Source organism: Herpailurus yagouaroundi, unplaced genomic scaffold (assembly GCF_014898765.1).
Source record: "Herpailurus yagouaroundi ecotype Mexico unplaced genomic scaffold, PumYag 180, whole genome shotgun sequence".
Taxonomy (NCBI): domain Eukaryota; kingdom Metazoa; phylum Chordata; class Mammalia; order Carnivora; family Felidae; genus Herpailurus; species Herpailurus yagouaroundi.
Window position 1 is genome coordinate 7,255,163 of NW_024412411.1, and position 14,631 is coordinate 7,269,793.

Consider the following 14,631-nt stretch of genomic DNA (forward strand, 5'->3'; position numbering starts at 1 on the left):
AAAGAAAGAAAGAAAGAAAGAAAGAAAGAAAGAAAGAAAGAAAGAAAAGAAAAAAGAAAAAAAAGAAAAACAAAAACAAAAAGAAATAAATTCTGCAAGAATGGAAGTAAAATAAAACTTTTCCGTGCAAAAACAAATGTCAATAAATTTACAATGAATGGAAATATCAGAGGGTAGTCTTCACCCAAAAGGAAAATAATCCCAGGTGAATAGTCTCAGATGCAAGAAAGAAAGAAAAACAATGATAAATACATCTGAACAGAAGATAACTATGTAGGTAAATCTAAATGAATATTGCCTGTATAAAATAACATTGTCTTACAGAGTGAAAAATGGAAAATTAAAATATACAATTACATTCACATTTAAGGCAGGAAGATGGATAAAAGGAGGTAAGTCCTCACACTGTCCAAAATGGTAACTGTGCCATATAACATTTGACTTGGATAGGTCAAGAATTCATATTGTATTATACTTCAATAAAAATAAATTTTTTTAAATTTCACTTCAAATTAAAAAAAAAATCATGTTGTAATGGCTAGTTTAACCAGTTAAAAAGTATAAAAGAATGTATAATTCCCAAGCTAATAAAGAGGGATGGTGGAAAGGATTAAAAAAAAAAATTAGTTCAAAAGATGGCAAGAAACAAGGAGAAAAAAGAACATTAAACAGGTAAAACAAACAGAAGGCATTTTTTAACATTTTAATTGTTTTTTAATGTTTATTTATTTTTGAGAGAGGGAGAGACAGAGCGTGAGCAGGGAAGGGGCAGACAGAGAGGGAGACACAGGATCTGAAGCAGGCTCCAGGGTCTGAGCTGTCAACACAGAGCCTGACGCAAGGCTCAAACTCAGACTGAGAGATCATGATCTGAGCTGAAGTCAGACGCTTAACTGACTGAGCCACCCAGATGCCCCACAAATAGAAAGCATTTAATAAGGAGGGTAGATTTTAAACCCACGTACAATAATCACATTAAACGTAATGAACTAAATGATCAATTTAAAAAACTTTTTTTAAAAACTAACTACATGTTGTTCACAGGTCATATCTAAAACAAAAAAGCTATAAAAAAGATGAAAATAAAAGATAGTAGTGTACCATGCAAACCATAACCAAAAGATAGCTGATATCATTATATTAATATTAAACAAAGTCATTATTTGCTGATATGATTTGTAAAAATTCAAAATAACCTACATATAATGTATTAAAATTGTTAAATGAGCTTAGCAAGGTTATAAGACATAAGAGTTAATAAATAGAAGTCAATTGCATTTCTGAGTATCAGCTATGTACTGCTAGAAAATGAGATTTTAGGGGTGCCTGGGTGGCTCAGCTGGTTGAACATCTGACTTCAGCTCAGGTCCTGATCTTGCAGTCTGTGAGTTCAAGCCCTGTGTCGGGTTCTGTGTGGACAGCTCGGAGCCTGGCACCTGCTTTGGATTCTGTGTCTCCTGCTCTCTCTGCCCCTTGCCCGCTCACCCTCTCTCTCAAAAATAAACATTAAAAAAATAAAAGAAAATGATATTTTAAAAACATTATCATTTATAATAACATAAAATATTAAATACCTAGGAATAACCAACAAAATATACAAAACCTCTATGCAGAAAACTATAAAACAGTATTAAAATAGGGATGTACCATGTTTATGGATTGGAAAACCCAATACTATAAAATGTCAATCCCCATATGTCATCAGAACTATAGAGTTAATGCAATCTTAATCAAAATCCTAACAAATTTTGTTTTGGGGCAGAATTTCACAAGCTGATTTCAAAATTCATAAAGAAATGAAAAGATCAAGAATAAGATATTCTTAGAGCAAGGTAAGTGAGTGAACTTGTCCTGCCAGATGTCAAAATTTATTATAATGTTATGCTAAGACAGCATGGTACTGGCATAAGAATAGACAGACCAATGGAAGAGAACAGAAAGCCCTGAAATATCCACATACAGATACTTCATTTACCACAAAGGTGGTACTGCAGAACAATGGAGAAAGGACATTCTTTTCAATAAATGGTGCTGGGACATCTGGATTTCCATATATTCAAGCAACATACACACAAATCAATACCATGTGTGGAAAACAAATAATAAAGCTTCTAATAACAATGTAGGAAAATGTCTCAATAAGCTCATGGTAGCAAACCCTTCTTATAAAAGATAAGAAAAGCCCAAAAATAAATGAAAAGATTGTCAAATTGGGACATATCAAGAACTTTTCATCAAAATACAACATTAAGGGACTAAAAAGAGAGGGAAAGGTGGGAGGGATTAGAAAGGAAAAAGATATTTGAAACACATATAACCATTAAAGCCACTAAAGAACTTGCACCCAGAATATAAAGAATCTACACAAAACAATAAGGAAAAAGAAAAATATGCTAGAGACATAAACAGGCATTACCCAATTAAACATATTATAGTTGCTCCACTTCATCAGATATCCAAGAAATGCAAATTAAGGCCACAGTGATATACCACACATCACAGAAACTGTCAAAATGAGTAAGATCAACAATTCGAAATGTTGGCAAATACATGCAATTGGAATTCTCACACAGTGTTAACGGGAGTATAAACTGGTACTACTACTTTGGAAAAGTTGGCTCAGTAATTTCACTGCAGGCTATACAAAACACAGAAATGTAAGACATACATACCAGGAGACCTGTACAAAAATGTTCACAGCACTGTTTCTTGTAATAGCTAAAAAGTGGAGACAGCCCAAATGTCCATCAATAATGGAATGGGTAAATAAATTAGGGTATATTCATACAATGAAATCTTCTGCTGTGGCAAAAATGAATGAACTACAGCTACCATCAACAATAAGGATGAACACCATATGTAGAATTTTGAGCAAAAGCCACACATAAAAAGATACATACTGTATTGTCTAATTATATGAAGTTAAAAAAAAAAAAAGGACAAAAATAAATTGTATTTAGGAGTGCAGGTTTAATGGTAAAAAAAAAAATTTTAAGGTAGTTAATACCCTGAAAGTCAGGACAGTGGTGGTGATCTTTTGGGAAAGACGTAAATCATTAGAGAGGAGCTTGAGGAGGCTTATGGAAAGCTGGTAACATTCCAATTTCTTGACCTGGATCGTGGTTTCACAGTGTGTTCACACTGTGGCAGATCAATAGGCTGTATGAGGTTTTTCTACATATTCTTCTTTATGTGTTACATTTCATCGTAAATTTTTTAAAATATAGTTACTTGTATTACTGAGGTAACAGTGGAAACATGATATATTTTGAAAGTAAAATCAATAAGACTTGGTGAGGAAGGGAATATGGGGAAAGGAAAGGGTAAACCATCTTTCTCAGGTTTCTGACTTAAGGGTCTATGTTGATAATGGTAATATTTCCTGAGATAAGGTAGACTGGAGAGTGAACGGAGAGCCTCAATTCAGTTTTAAATATAAAAAAAAAAGAGCCAATTCTTTTACAGACTTCAAATCACTGAAATATCACAGAATCAAATAATTGTCTTTCAGAGACAATAGACTAGTCAAATACTAGTCAAAAATAATTTGCAGTCAGAGAGGACAGGAGGAGTGCTATGTAGCCTTTCAACAATCTGGAATGGAGTCACAGACCTCCCAACACAAGAGAGCTGCAGAGAAAATAGAAGAATTAAGCCTAGCAGGTAAGAGGGAGGCAAGAATGAGACAAAAAAGAAGAGAGCATCTGACCACTGACATTCTTTATCCATCTGGATACTTTACTTCAGCTCTACTTTCTGCAATTATCCCCTGGTACCCTCAACATCTAAGCTTAAAACAAACTGCCTCCAGGGAAACCCTCTCTAATAACTGCTCTTCTCACCATTAAAATTCTCCTGGTTCAGGCTTTCATCACCTTGCTACAGACTGGCCAGTCTCCTAGTTGGTCACCTAACACCCGTCTTGCCCTTATCCAATTCCTCCATCCTGCATCCCAGAGTGACATGTCCAAAACAAAACCCACACAATACAAGGCCTTTCAATATTTCTAGTCTTATCTCTTAAAGAGCCACCTGCATTTCTTCTGTGACACGCTATTTCACATTGCCATGCCTTTGCTCACAACTGCTCCTTCTTTCTAAAATGCCTTTCCTCCTGTTTTCCAACTGGCCCAGATCTGTTTTTTAATACTCATCTCAAGCATCATTACTACTCTATAACGCCTTTCTAGACTCCTGCTCCCGAGTAAAACTGATTACCCTTCTTCGAGGTCACATGATAACCTGTCCCAGATTTCATAGCACCTATGACACTGTGTTGTTATTATCCATTTATTGTGTTACCGACACAACTAGACTAAGATCAGGGATCACATAATCATCTCTGTATCTCCAACATGAAGCACATGGTCTAGCACAGAGTTAGTATTTAGGGCATTTTGAGAAAACAAAAAAAAAAATGAACAAATGATTAACTTTAGCCTTACTACTTACTACATATATTATTTGTTCTACCATCTACCAAGTATACTGCTAGCCCCTAAAGGGCAAGGAACATGTCTCACAATTCTACATTCTCCACAGCATCGAGTACATAGTATAAGTGAAGAACCTCTCACATGAAAGAAGTCCAAATACTGCTACCTGTCCGAAGAAAAATTTGGAGGACAGAAACAGAGGCCCAACTAGTTTATCTACTAAAATATAAGAGACCACATTTCTGGATAACGGAAGAGAGGATAAAAAAAACCCACTATGGTCATCAATCTAGAACTGGATGCACTTGGCATCTCTCCTCATTTCCTTTCGGGCTACAATCTGCTAGACTACTATGAGCAGCATGGCCTGGTTAAAGAGCCTGAGGTATGACATCAGAAGATAGGAGTTCAATTTTTCTGTTAGACATGACAATGGTATTGTGATTATGTCTTTTAAAAAAGTCTTGGAGCATCTGGGTGGCTCGGTTGGTTAAGCGTCCAACTTCAGCTCAGGTCATGACCTCACGGTTTGTGGGTTCAGGCCCCGTGTTGGGCTCTGTGCTGACAGCTCGGAACCTGGAGCCTGCTTCTGATTCTGTGTCTCCCTCCCTCTCTGCCCCTCCCCTGCTCATGCTCTGTCTCCCTCTGTCTCAAAAATAAATAAAACATTAAAAAAAAAATTTTTTTTTTAAAAAGAAGTCTTTATTGTTGGGGTGCCTGGGTGGCTCAGTCGGTTAAGCGTCCGACTCTTGGTTTCGGCTCAGGTCATGATCTCAAAGTTTGGTGGGTTCAAGCCCGGCATGGGGCTCTGTGCTGGCAGCATGGAACTTGCTTCTCTCGCGCGCTCGCTCGCTCTCTCTCTCTCTCTGCCCCTCCCCCACTCACACTGTCATTCTCACATAAATAAGCCTTAAAAAAAAATCTTTAGTGTTTAGAGATATAAATTGAAATTTATGAACAAAATGGTATGATACCAGGGAGAATCTGGTGGAGAGGTAAGAGTGGAGGAATTGGGGTGGGGGCCATGGGAATAAAACAAGTTTGGCCACACAATGGTAACTGTTGAAGTTGGGTAATGGGTACATGGAAATTAAACTGCTCTCTTTACTTGTGTATATAATTGAAATGTTTCATGACAAAAAGTTAAAAAAAAAAAACAACAGATTTAAATCCAGACCCTCCATTTACTTAGCTGGTCACCTTGTATACTAAACTGCTCCAAACTTAGTTCCTCATCTGGATTACAGATATAACAATGGTGATGTCATCAAGATTAAATAAAGTATTACATGAGGAAAGAGCTTTCTAAACTCCAACGCACTATATAAATGCTAACTGTTCTTAGAAGTATTATTACAGGGGCGCCTGGGTGGCACAGTCGGTTAAGCGTCCGACTTCAGCCAGGTCACGATCTCGCGGTCCGGGAGTTCAAGCCCCGCGTCAGGCTCTGGGCTGATGGCTCAGAGCCTGGAGCCTGTTTCCGATTCTGTGTCTCCCTCTCTCTCTGCCCCTTCCCCGTTCATGCTCTGTCTCTCTCTGTCCCAAAAATAAATAAACGTTGAAAAAAAAATTAAAAAAAAAAAAGAAGTATTATTACAGATGATTAGTGGTAGCAAAGTTATATAATCATATAATAGATAGGTAAATACTGCTAAAAAAAGTCACTAAGTGTCTGAAAACTAGAGAACAAAAACCCAGATTTAATTCATGTAAAACACGTGGGAAGCATTTATTAACACCCTACAGTGTTCTAGGGACCTTGCCAGGCACTGGGACAGAGATAAACAGATTTGTAGTCTCTGAACTTAGGGGCTTAAAGTCTGAAGGACAGAGACATATATGATGAAAATGGCAATACTTAGAGCTAATAAATGTGCTAACAGACGTGTCCAGTATCCAGAAAAGTGCTGGATATATAATAACCACTTGTTAACTGAGTAAAAAGTCTTACAAAAGCATACACTCATTCATTCAACAAATATTAATTTTACCACACACTGTCAATTTAAATCAACTATCCAGTTAAAAACAAAAATCTCTGTTCAAGATGAGCTTACATTCTAGTATGGGGAAATGGACAAGGGACAAAATAAATGAGAAAATTATATAGATTATAAGACATTGGTAAGTGCTATCGAATAAGGCCGTTTCAATTTTAAATACAGGGACAAAAAAAAGGCCTTAATGGAAAAGTGACATTTGAGCTAAGACTTGAACAAAGTGTGGGAAGCAGACATACGAACATCTGAGGGAAGTGTTCTAGGCAGAAGGAAACATAAGTGAAAGACTCTGAGGAAAGAATTTGTTTGGCAGAGAAAGTGGCAGACCAGATCACAGGGCAGTGGGAGGAAGAAAGGGGTTCTAGGCTGGTGGAACAGTGTGTGAAAAGACATGGGTTTCTGAAAACCCACAAAGTCTTTGGACAACTGCAAACATTTCTGATTAAGCTAGAACATTATATGTGTAAAGGAAAAGACCCTTTATGTCATACATAAAAGACTTAAATAATCATAGTTTATAGAAAGAACAGACTGAAGGGAAAAAAGAAGCTTTTGCAAGTGAACATTTGAAGGCATTACATGCATCCTCACAGATGCAATATGAAATACAAATCTTCATCTATAACATATTCTTAAAAATTTCAAAAATGTGGGGCGCCTGGGTGGCGCAGTCGGTTAAGCGTCCGACTTCGGCCAGGTCACGATCTCGCGGTCCGTGAGTTCGAGCCCCGCGTCAGGCTCTGGGCTGATGGCTCAGAGCCTGGAGCCTGTTTCCGATTCTGTGTCTCCCTCTCTCTCTGACCCTCCCCCGTTCGTGCTCTGTCTCTCTCTGTCCCAAGGATGAATAAACGTTGAAAAAAAAAAATTAAAAAAAAAAAAAATTAAAAAAATGTGCTTAACCTAAGTCTAACTTTCAGTTCCTAGTAAATAAAAGGGATATAGAAGCAAGTTAACCCCTAAGCAAGTAAACAAATTCAGAAGACACTTTATAAACAACTGAGTTTATCAGATCAATGCCACCAAAACAATAAATTTGTTCTAGATTAAAAAAATAAATTTGTTCTAGATTTAAAAAGACCAATGCCATGTGTGAATAGTGTTGGTATTTTGATTTCTGGCTCAACCAACAGAGTCACCCAGGTTTCGGTAAGCATCCAACTCTTGATTTCGGCTCAGGTCAGTCAGACTGACCCCCACGTTGGGCTCCAAGCTGAGCATGGAGACTGCTTGGGATTTTCTCTCTCCCTCCCTCCGCCCCTCTCCCGAGCCCCTGCATGCATGTGTGTGTGTGCATGTGCGCACACACGCACATGCTCTCTCTCTCAAAATAATTTTTTTTTTAAAGTCCCTTACGAATATTGAACCAGCCCTGCAGCCCCAGAATGAATCCCACTTGATCATGGTGAATAATTCTTTTTAAATGCTGTTAAACTCGATTTGCTAGTATCTTGTTGAGAATTTTGCATCCATATTCACCAGGGATATTGACCTGTAGTTCTCTTTTTTTGCTGGGTCTCCGTCTGGTTTGGGAATCAAAGTAATGCTGGCTTCATAGAAGGAGTCTGAAAGTTTTCCTTCCCTTTCTATGTTTTGGAACAGCTTCAGAAGGATAGGTATTATCTCTGTTTCAATATCTGGTAGAATTCCCCTGGGAAGCCATCTGGTCCTGGACTCTAATTTGTTGGGAGATTTTTGATAACTGATTCAAATTCTTCGCTGGTTATGGGTCTGTTCAAATTTTCTGTTCCTTCCTGTTTGAGTTTTGGAAGTGTGTGGGTGTTTAGGAATTTGTCCATTTCTTCCAGGTTGTCCAGTTTGTTGCCCTATAATTTTTCATAGTATTCCCTGATAATTGCTTGTATTCCTAAGGGATTGGTTGTAATAATTCCATTTTCACTTGTGATTTTATCTATTTGGGTCCTCTCTTCTCTTTTTGAGAAGCCTGGCTACAGGTTTATCAATTTTGTTTATTTTTTCAAAAAACCAACTCTTGGTTTCATTGATCTACTCTACTGTTTTTGAGATTCTACTGAACAATTTAGGGAAAAATATCATGATACTTTAAAAAAAACTTCAGGAAAACAAATAAAGGGAACAAATTTGGCAACATATTAGTTAACTATTAAATCCCAGAGATGGGTATTTGGCAGTTCATTATAGTATTGTCTCTACGTTTCTATAGGCTTAATAATTTTCATAATGAAGTTTAAAACTCTGATTCATCTGTGATTCAAATATTTGGAAATCATTTCTTCCCCCTTACTTAAACTGAAAAATAAATACATCTTGTGAATTTCATTTCAGGATTTGGATTTTTTTTATCTCTGCATCTACAGTGCCTGGCACATGGAAGGCACTCACTACAAGACTGCTGAATGAACACCTTCTTACTTATTTTGCAATACTAACCCATTCTGTAGACGTGATAAAATTCTTACACATACTTCCATCAGATCCTCAAGACCATCTTACCTTGTAATAATGTTCCAAGAGAATCCGGACTACTCCCTCCACACTTTCTGCTTCAACAGGCTTCCTGGCAAACTGGAGCAGGTACTGCAAAGCATCTGCTGGGGAGGTAGCTTTACACAGATCTATGTGGAGCGCTGCAGATTTACTTGGTTTTGTCAATCGGAGTTTCTTGGTTGCAATTTCCTCCTGCTGTTGCTGCAAGGGAGTAGGGAAGGTAAGACATGAAAACACAGAGTCTGCAAATTTAACACTGCCTTATTTCCTTATACCAACTAATGTATTTAGCTAATAGACCTAACTTTAGGAAAAAGCAGTGTAATGAACACAAAAAAAGAGCGCTAGATTGGAGACCAGGTTATGAGTCCCCATTTTCCTTTTCACTAGCTCCTACCACTTTGGGCTAGTTATTTCATTTCTCCAAGTCTTGTTTCTTTCTCTGTGAAGTAAGTCCACCAACATTTTGTTCTGCCTATCTCTTAGGACTGTTGCAACTTTAGGGTTAAAAGGACATACAAAGGATCTGTTCCATTCTTTATTTAAAAAGAAATCTCAATTCTACAAATATATACCGACTATGCTGAGGCAGCCAGCAGGCTCATCTTCCCTCCTGAGAAAACTGGAACTGATGGGAACTGTCTGCAGCTTACACGGAGTAAAAAGTCTTCCCCTTACTCCAAATGACTACCCAAAGCATTCTGCCTTTATTTAAAGGATGGTTAATATAAAAAAAATTTTTATTTTTTTTACTTTTTTTTATTTAAAAAAAATTTTTTTTTCCAACGTTTATTTATTTTTGGGACAGAGAGAGACAGAGCATGAACGGGCGAGGGGCAGAGAGAGAGGGAGACACAGAATCGGAAACAGGCTCCAGGCTCTAAGCCATCAGCCCAGAGCCCGACGCAGGGCTCGAACTCCCGGACCGCGAGATCGTGACCTGGCTGAAGTCGGACGCTTAACCGACTGCGCCACCCAGGCGCCCCTAAAAAAATTTTTTAAATACCTTGCAAACTGTAGTCACTTAACAAATTTTTCTTTACTGAGTAATTATTCAGCATTAGGAGTTGCGTCTGAGTTCTAATTCTGCTGCTGTTCTAAGTAAGTTACAATTTTTACTTTTATTATTTGCAATATGAGAATGATGACACTACTACCTGTTTTTCTCAACTAGGGATCATCATCTGAACCACAGGACACACAAAATTATTTGAGTAACTATTTTCTCGATTCTCCCAAGGATGGTGCATAATTAGAAGCTTTTTAGATGCATTTGTTACATATAATGAGTGCCAAAAAGTTCAGTAAAAGGGAACCTGTCACTCCAGGGCTTAAGTCAGGCCCTGGTGGGTGGGTATAGAAAACATCATAACTAACATAAGGCAAATGTTGTAATCAATAATTTTCCTTAACATCTAATGCATCATTTTGATATCCTGAGCAATCCCTCTTTACAATGTACAAATGTATGTATCTACAGAGAAAAGATTAGGATTATTCTAGTCAGGAACATAGTATGGCATGATAAAGAGACCAAAAGGTTTTTTTTTTATTGTCTTTGTTTTTTGTTTTTTTAAGAGACCGAGGGTTTTGAAGCAGAGGAATTTGGGTTCGGTAACCATTTACTAGTGAGGGAGACCTCTCCTTCTTCTATAAAAGGGAATACACAACACCTATATTGTATGGATATTTGAGAAGTCTATGTCTTTAATTGTACAAATACAAAATAAGCACTAACTACATACCAGTTCTCTCTCCCTCCTTACCTTTATAGCAGAGGGAAAGACAGAAGCACTAAGATCTCATTTCATCACTGTATGGTAATGATTCATGCAGAATGAAGAAATGAGTTCTTTTCCTAAAATTCTTACTCATTTCCATCCTATTCTACACAAACTCAGTCTTCAGTGTTATCTAGGCTCCAATCAGTACAAAAGCTGAGAAAGATTTCTTTCCCTATAGAGTATGTAAGGGGAAAGACAAACCAATATCTGCTATCAGTCAACCATCAGTAACAGTTTAGTGAGCCAGGACCTATGGTCTATCCAGGGGTGATGGAGAAGTTAGACCTGAGCTGGAGGCAAAGGCAGTGATAAACAGATGACACATTAGAAGCCTGAGGGCACAACATCCTGAATTTGTGACTTTTAACATCCTGGTCTAAGGCTTCCAACACCCTGAAGCTGACAGAGCCACAAGTACAGAACTTGCAGCTCTCCTCTTCAACCTCTGCCCCAGAGTAATTTATACCTTCATTATAAACCATAACAGTTCCAACAAGAACCTTGCAGGGCCCAAACCCCCCACCCCAATTGGTAGGAGGAGTCCCTCAGATGACTGGCAACAACCTCAATTGGAGACAGCCCTAGCTATGACCTATAACCTATGCAAACACAAAAAGACATCTCTAGCTCCAGTGGAATAACCACTTCTGGGCCTGCCCACACTGCCTTCTTGAAAGTGTACTGTCCTTAATAAACTGCTTTGTGCTTGCTACATTCCTTCTGACCATCTTTATTCGAGTTTGGATCATCACATAAATCTTTCTATGGAAAATCCAAGAACTGAGACCTCCATTCAAACAACATACAACACAGACTCTCCCGCCCATAACAGGGGACACTGATGAAACAGGCATTATCTCTGTCCTTCAACAGGCCAGACGGGTAGGGAGATATGCACACTGTGTAAAATTAATAAAGGGAAAACTCATTAAAGTTGAGGAGGGAGGATACAAGAGGAGGCCAGAAGGAGGAACAGTACTACTCAAGAGTCAACTAGGGAAAGAACTGTCCATTATAGAGTCCAACAGAAAAATCAACAGGAAAGAATCTTCAATTATAGGCCCCAACAGGGAAAGATGCACATGACCTCTCCTACAAGAAATCAACCACCCTTGCAACTCAGCTAAGGAGAATTTCTCATCACCCTAGACTTTCCCTTCAAAATAACCTCTCCTGGAGGTGCCTGGTTGGCTCAGTCATTTGAGCATAGGACTTTGGATCAGGTCATGATATCACGGTTCCTAGATTCGAGCTCTGCATCGGGCTCACTGCTGTCAATGCAGAGCCCACAGAGAGTCCCTCTCTCTATACCTCTCTCACTCAAAAACAGACAAACATTAAAAAAAAAAAAAAAAACACAAAAAACACACAAAAAAACCCTCTCCTGACTTCCTGCTTCTCCTTGGTTTGCTGGACTTGCCGATGGTTTTGCCATAACTTGCATGTGCCGAATTGCAGTTCTCTGTTATTCCCCCAAAAATACATTTTTGCTGGCAAAATAACTATTTTTAACGTCAACAACTACTAATTATAGTAGCACTGAGGGGTAAGTACAAATAGACAAGTACAGAGTGCTTGCTACAGAAGCAGAGGAGGAAGAGACAAAACTCTTGCTGAGGTTTTAGTTGTGTCTTGAAGCCAAAATGTGAGAGCAAAAATAAGGGGGAAAATGACATGCATTCCATGTAAAAGAGACAACAGGTATAAGAGTCTGGAGAAGTGTAAACACATGACATGCTGGAGGAAGGGCAAGTAGTCTTGAGAAGTGGGCACAATACAACAATAGGAAGAAAGGAAATCACACTGGGTAACAATGTGAATGAACTTAATGCCACTGAACTGTATACTTAAAAATGTTTAAAATGTTAAAATATGTATTTTACCACAATTATTTAAAAAAAAATCATAACACACACACACACGCGCAAGTGGGCAAGGGAAACAGATCCAGAAAATTCCAGAAAGCAAACCACAAAAGAAGGAGCTCTGTGAAATAAAAACTTTCCTGAGGAGGCCCTGGCTGGCTCAGTCCATGCAGCATGAGATTCTTGATCTCACGGTGGTGAGTTCAAGCCCCACACTGAGTGTAGAGATTACTTTAAAATTTTTAAAAAATAATAAAAAATAAAAACTTCCTGAATCTTGACTCATTCTGAAAGTTCAAGAAAACCAATTTCACATAAAATGGAGCAACAAAGTGTCAACGTTTAATCTCAAAGTTATTTTAAGAAAAAAAAAATGAGAAAAGCTTCCCTACAGTGGGAATAAGCTACAAAGATGTGGTAAGTGAAATAAGTGAAAACAGGAAGAAAAACTTGATTTTTCAATGGAATCATCCCTCTTTACTATAATCACAGATACGTTTTTCTGTCTCTCCCACTAGTCTGTGAGCTCCTAAAGGAGAAGGACCCTGACCTGTATTGGGCTTTGTAGCTCAACACCTTTCAGTATACCTGATACACAGTAACCACTCATTTACATGAAGGAATGATTTAAATGTTTAAGGACAGTTTCCTGCTGGATGGTCTAAGTCTTGCTACCCTCGAAGTCTAAGGATCTAGGGGTACTCTATGGATCTAAGGAGGCTTTTGGTCTACCAGCATCAATTGAGGGCTTGTCAGAAATGCAGATTATTGCCTCACCTCCCCCACCCCACTGAGTACAATCTAGATTTTAACAAGATCACCAGGTGATTTTCATAAAAAGTCGAAGAAGCAGCACACTCAAGATAACTTGGGATCAACCTCGACTTTCGAAACACCTATGAGGAGACACGTGGAGAATCACTGCTCTGACAGGGGCTCAGCTCACCTGTCCTTAACTCCAAAGGAAGAAAGTACTTTGCCCTACCTCCTAGGTAAGCTGTTCCACCAATGGAGAGTTCTGCCCCTATGCAGCCTGTGACCCTCACCTGCTTTGGCTGGGTTTTGAGATTTCTAAAGACTCCTCTTTCAACCCCTTAGTTTTGCATACAACCAACTCGTCCCGGGGCGCTTTCTCTGAAATAGGAGTTGGGAGGGGCTCTACCAGTAAATTGGCTCTGAACCCTCTTATCCCTCAGGAAGCTTTCAAGTCCATATGTGTAAAACGAAGGTGCTAATGTAACCCGAATAAACTGAAATAACGGATAAAGACATCTTCGTAAATTGTACAGTGCTATTTGTTCTCGCTAATAATTTTATTTTTTTAGAAGTGTCACACTGCACATATTAATAATGACTACGACAGCAGCTGCAAACGAACACGCCCACTTAAGTGTAGTTTCAGAGAGCCCATCTGAGTAGTCGGCACTCGAAACAGGTTTGCGGCGCCTGTTTTGGCAAAGTGTCTGGAAGGTGAATAACCTTCCCCGCCCGGGACTGGTCCGGGACCTTTCCTTCCGTAAATTACCTGAACCACCTTAGTGAATTCCTCGTACACTCGCTTCTTTAGGTGCGCCGCCATGACTGCCCGCGGACCTTCTCAGCTTCCGTACTCGACAAGGGAGGCGGGGTGAGGTGGGGGGCGGTGAAGGAATCCGGAAAACTTGTCTCGGCCTGAGGAACTCGCCACAGTCCCACAAGGCAGTGGGGCTCTGGGAAAGAGAGGCCTCTTCCGGCTGCTCGACTGCCCGGCTGCGGTGCAGCCCAATTTGTCCGCCTACACCTCCGGCCCCTGCGGAACGAAAAAGAAGGCGCAGCGTGAGGGGGCGGTGCCTCTGGTGGGAGGAGACTGGATTGGAAGGGTGGAGGAGCCAATGGGAGCCTTTGGGGGCTTGCAGGTGGTCGAAAGACTGGCGGGGAGTTGAGCTAAAGGAGGGTGGAAGTATATAGGGAAAGGGCAGAGGCTAGATGATCCAGAGCTAGAGGTAAAACTGGAGCTGCGTGAGGACTTTCACTTGAGCGATCAGGGAAAAGAGGCCCAGCTGGCGTTCCCATCGTCCTTTGCCGTTCACGTTTGCTGCTT

At 39.3% G+C, this 14,631-nt stretch overlaps 1 protein-coding gene across 1 annotated transcript in view; it reads right to left on the reverse strand.

Moving 5' to 3' along the window:
* INTS4 (integrator complex subunit 4) overlaps nt 1-14,212 on the reverse strand; it is a 117,692-nt gene extending 103,480 nt beyond the window's left edge. The window contains exons 1-2 of the mRNA XM_040489461.1: nt 14,077-14,212; nt 8,909-9,103 (exon numbers count right to left, since the gene is read on the reverse strand). Of these exons, the coding sequence (XP_040345395.1) occupies nt 8,909-9,103; nt 14,077-14,130 (249 nt within the window). The 5' untranslated portion in view covers nt 14,131-14,212. The remainder of the gene's footprint in view (nt 1-8,908; nt 9,104-14,076) is intronic.
* Nucleotides 14,213-14,631: the final 419 nt, after the last annotated feature.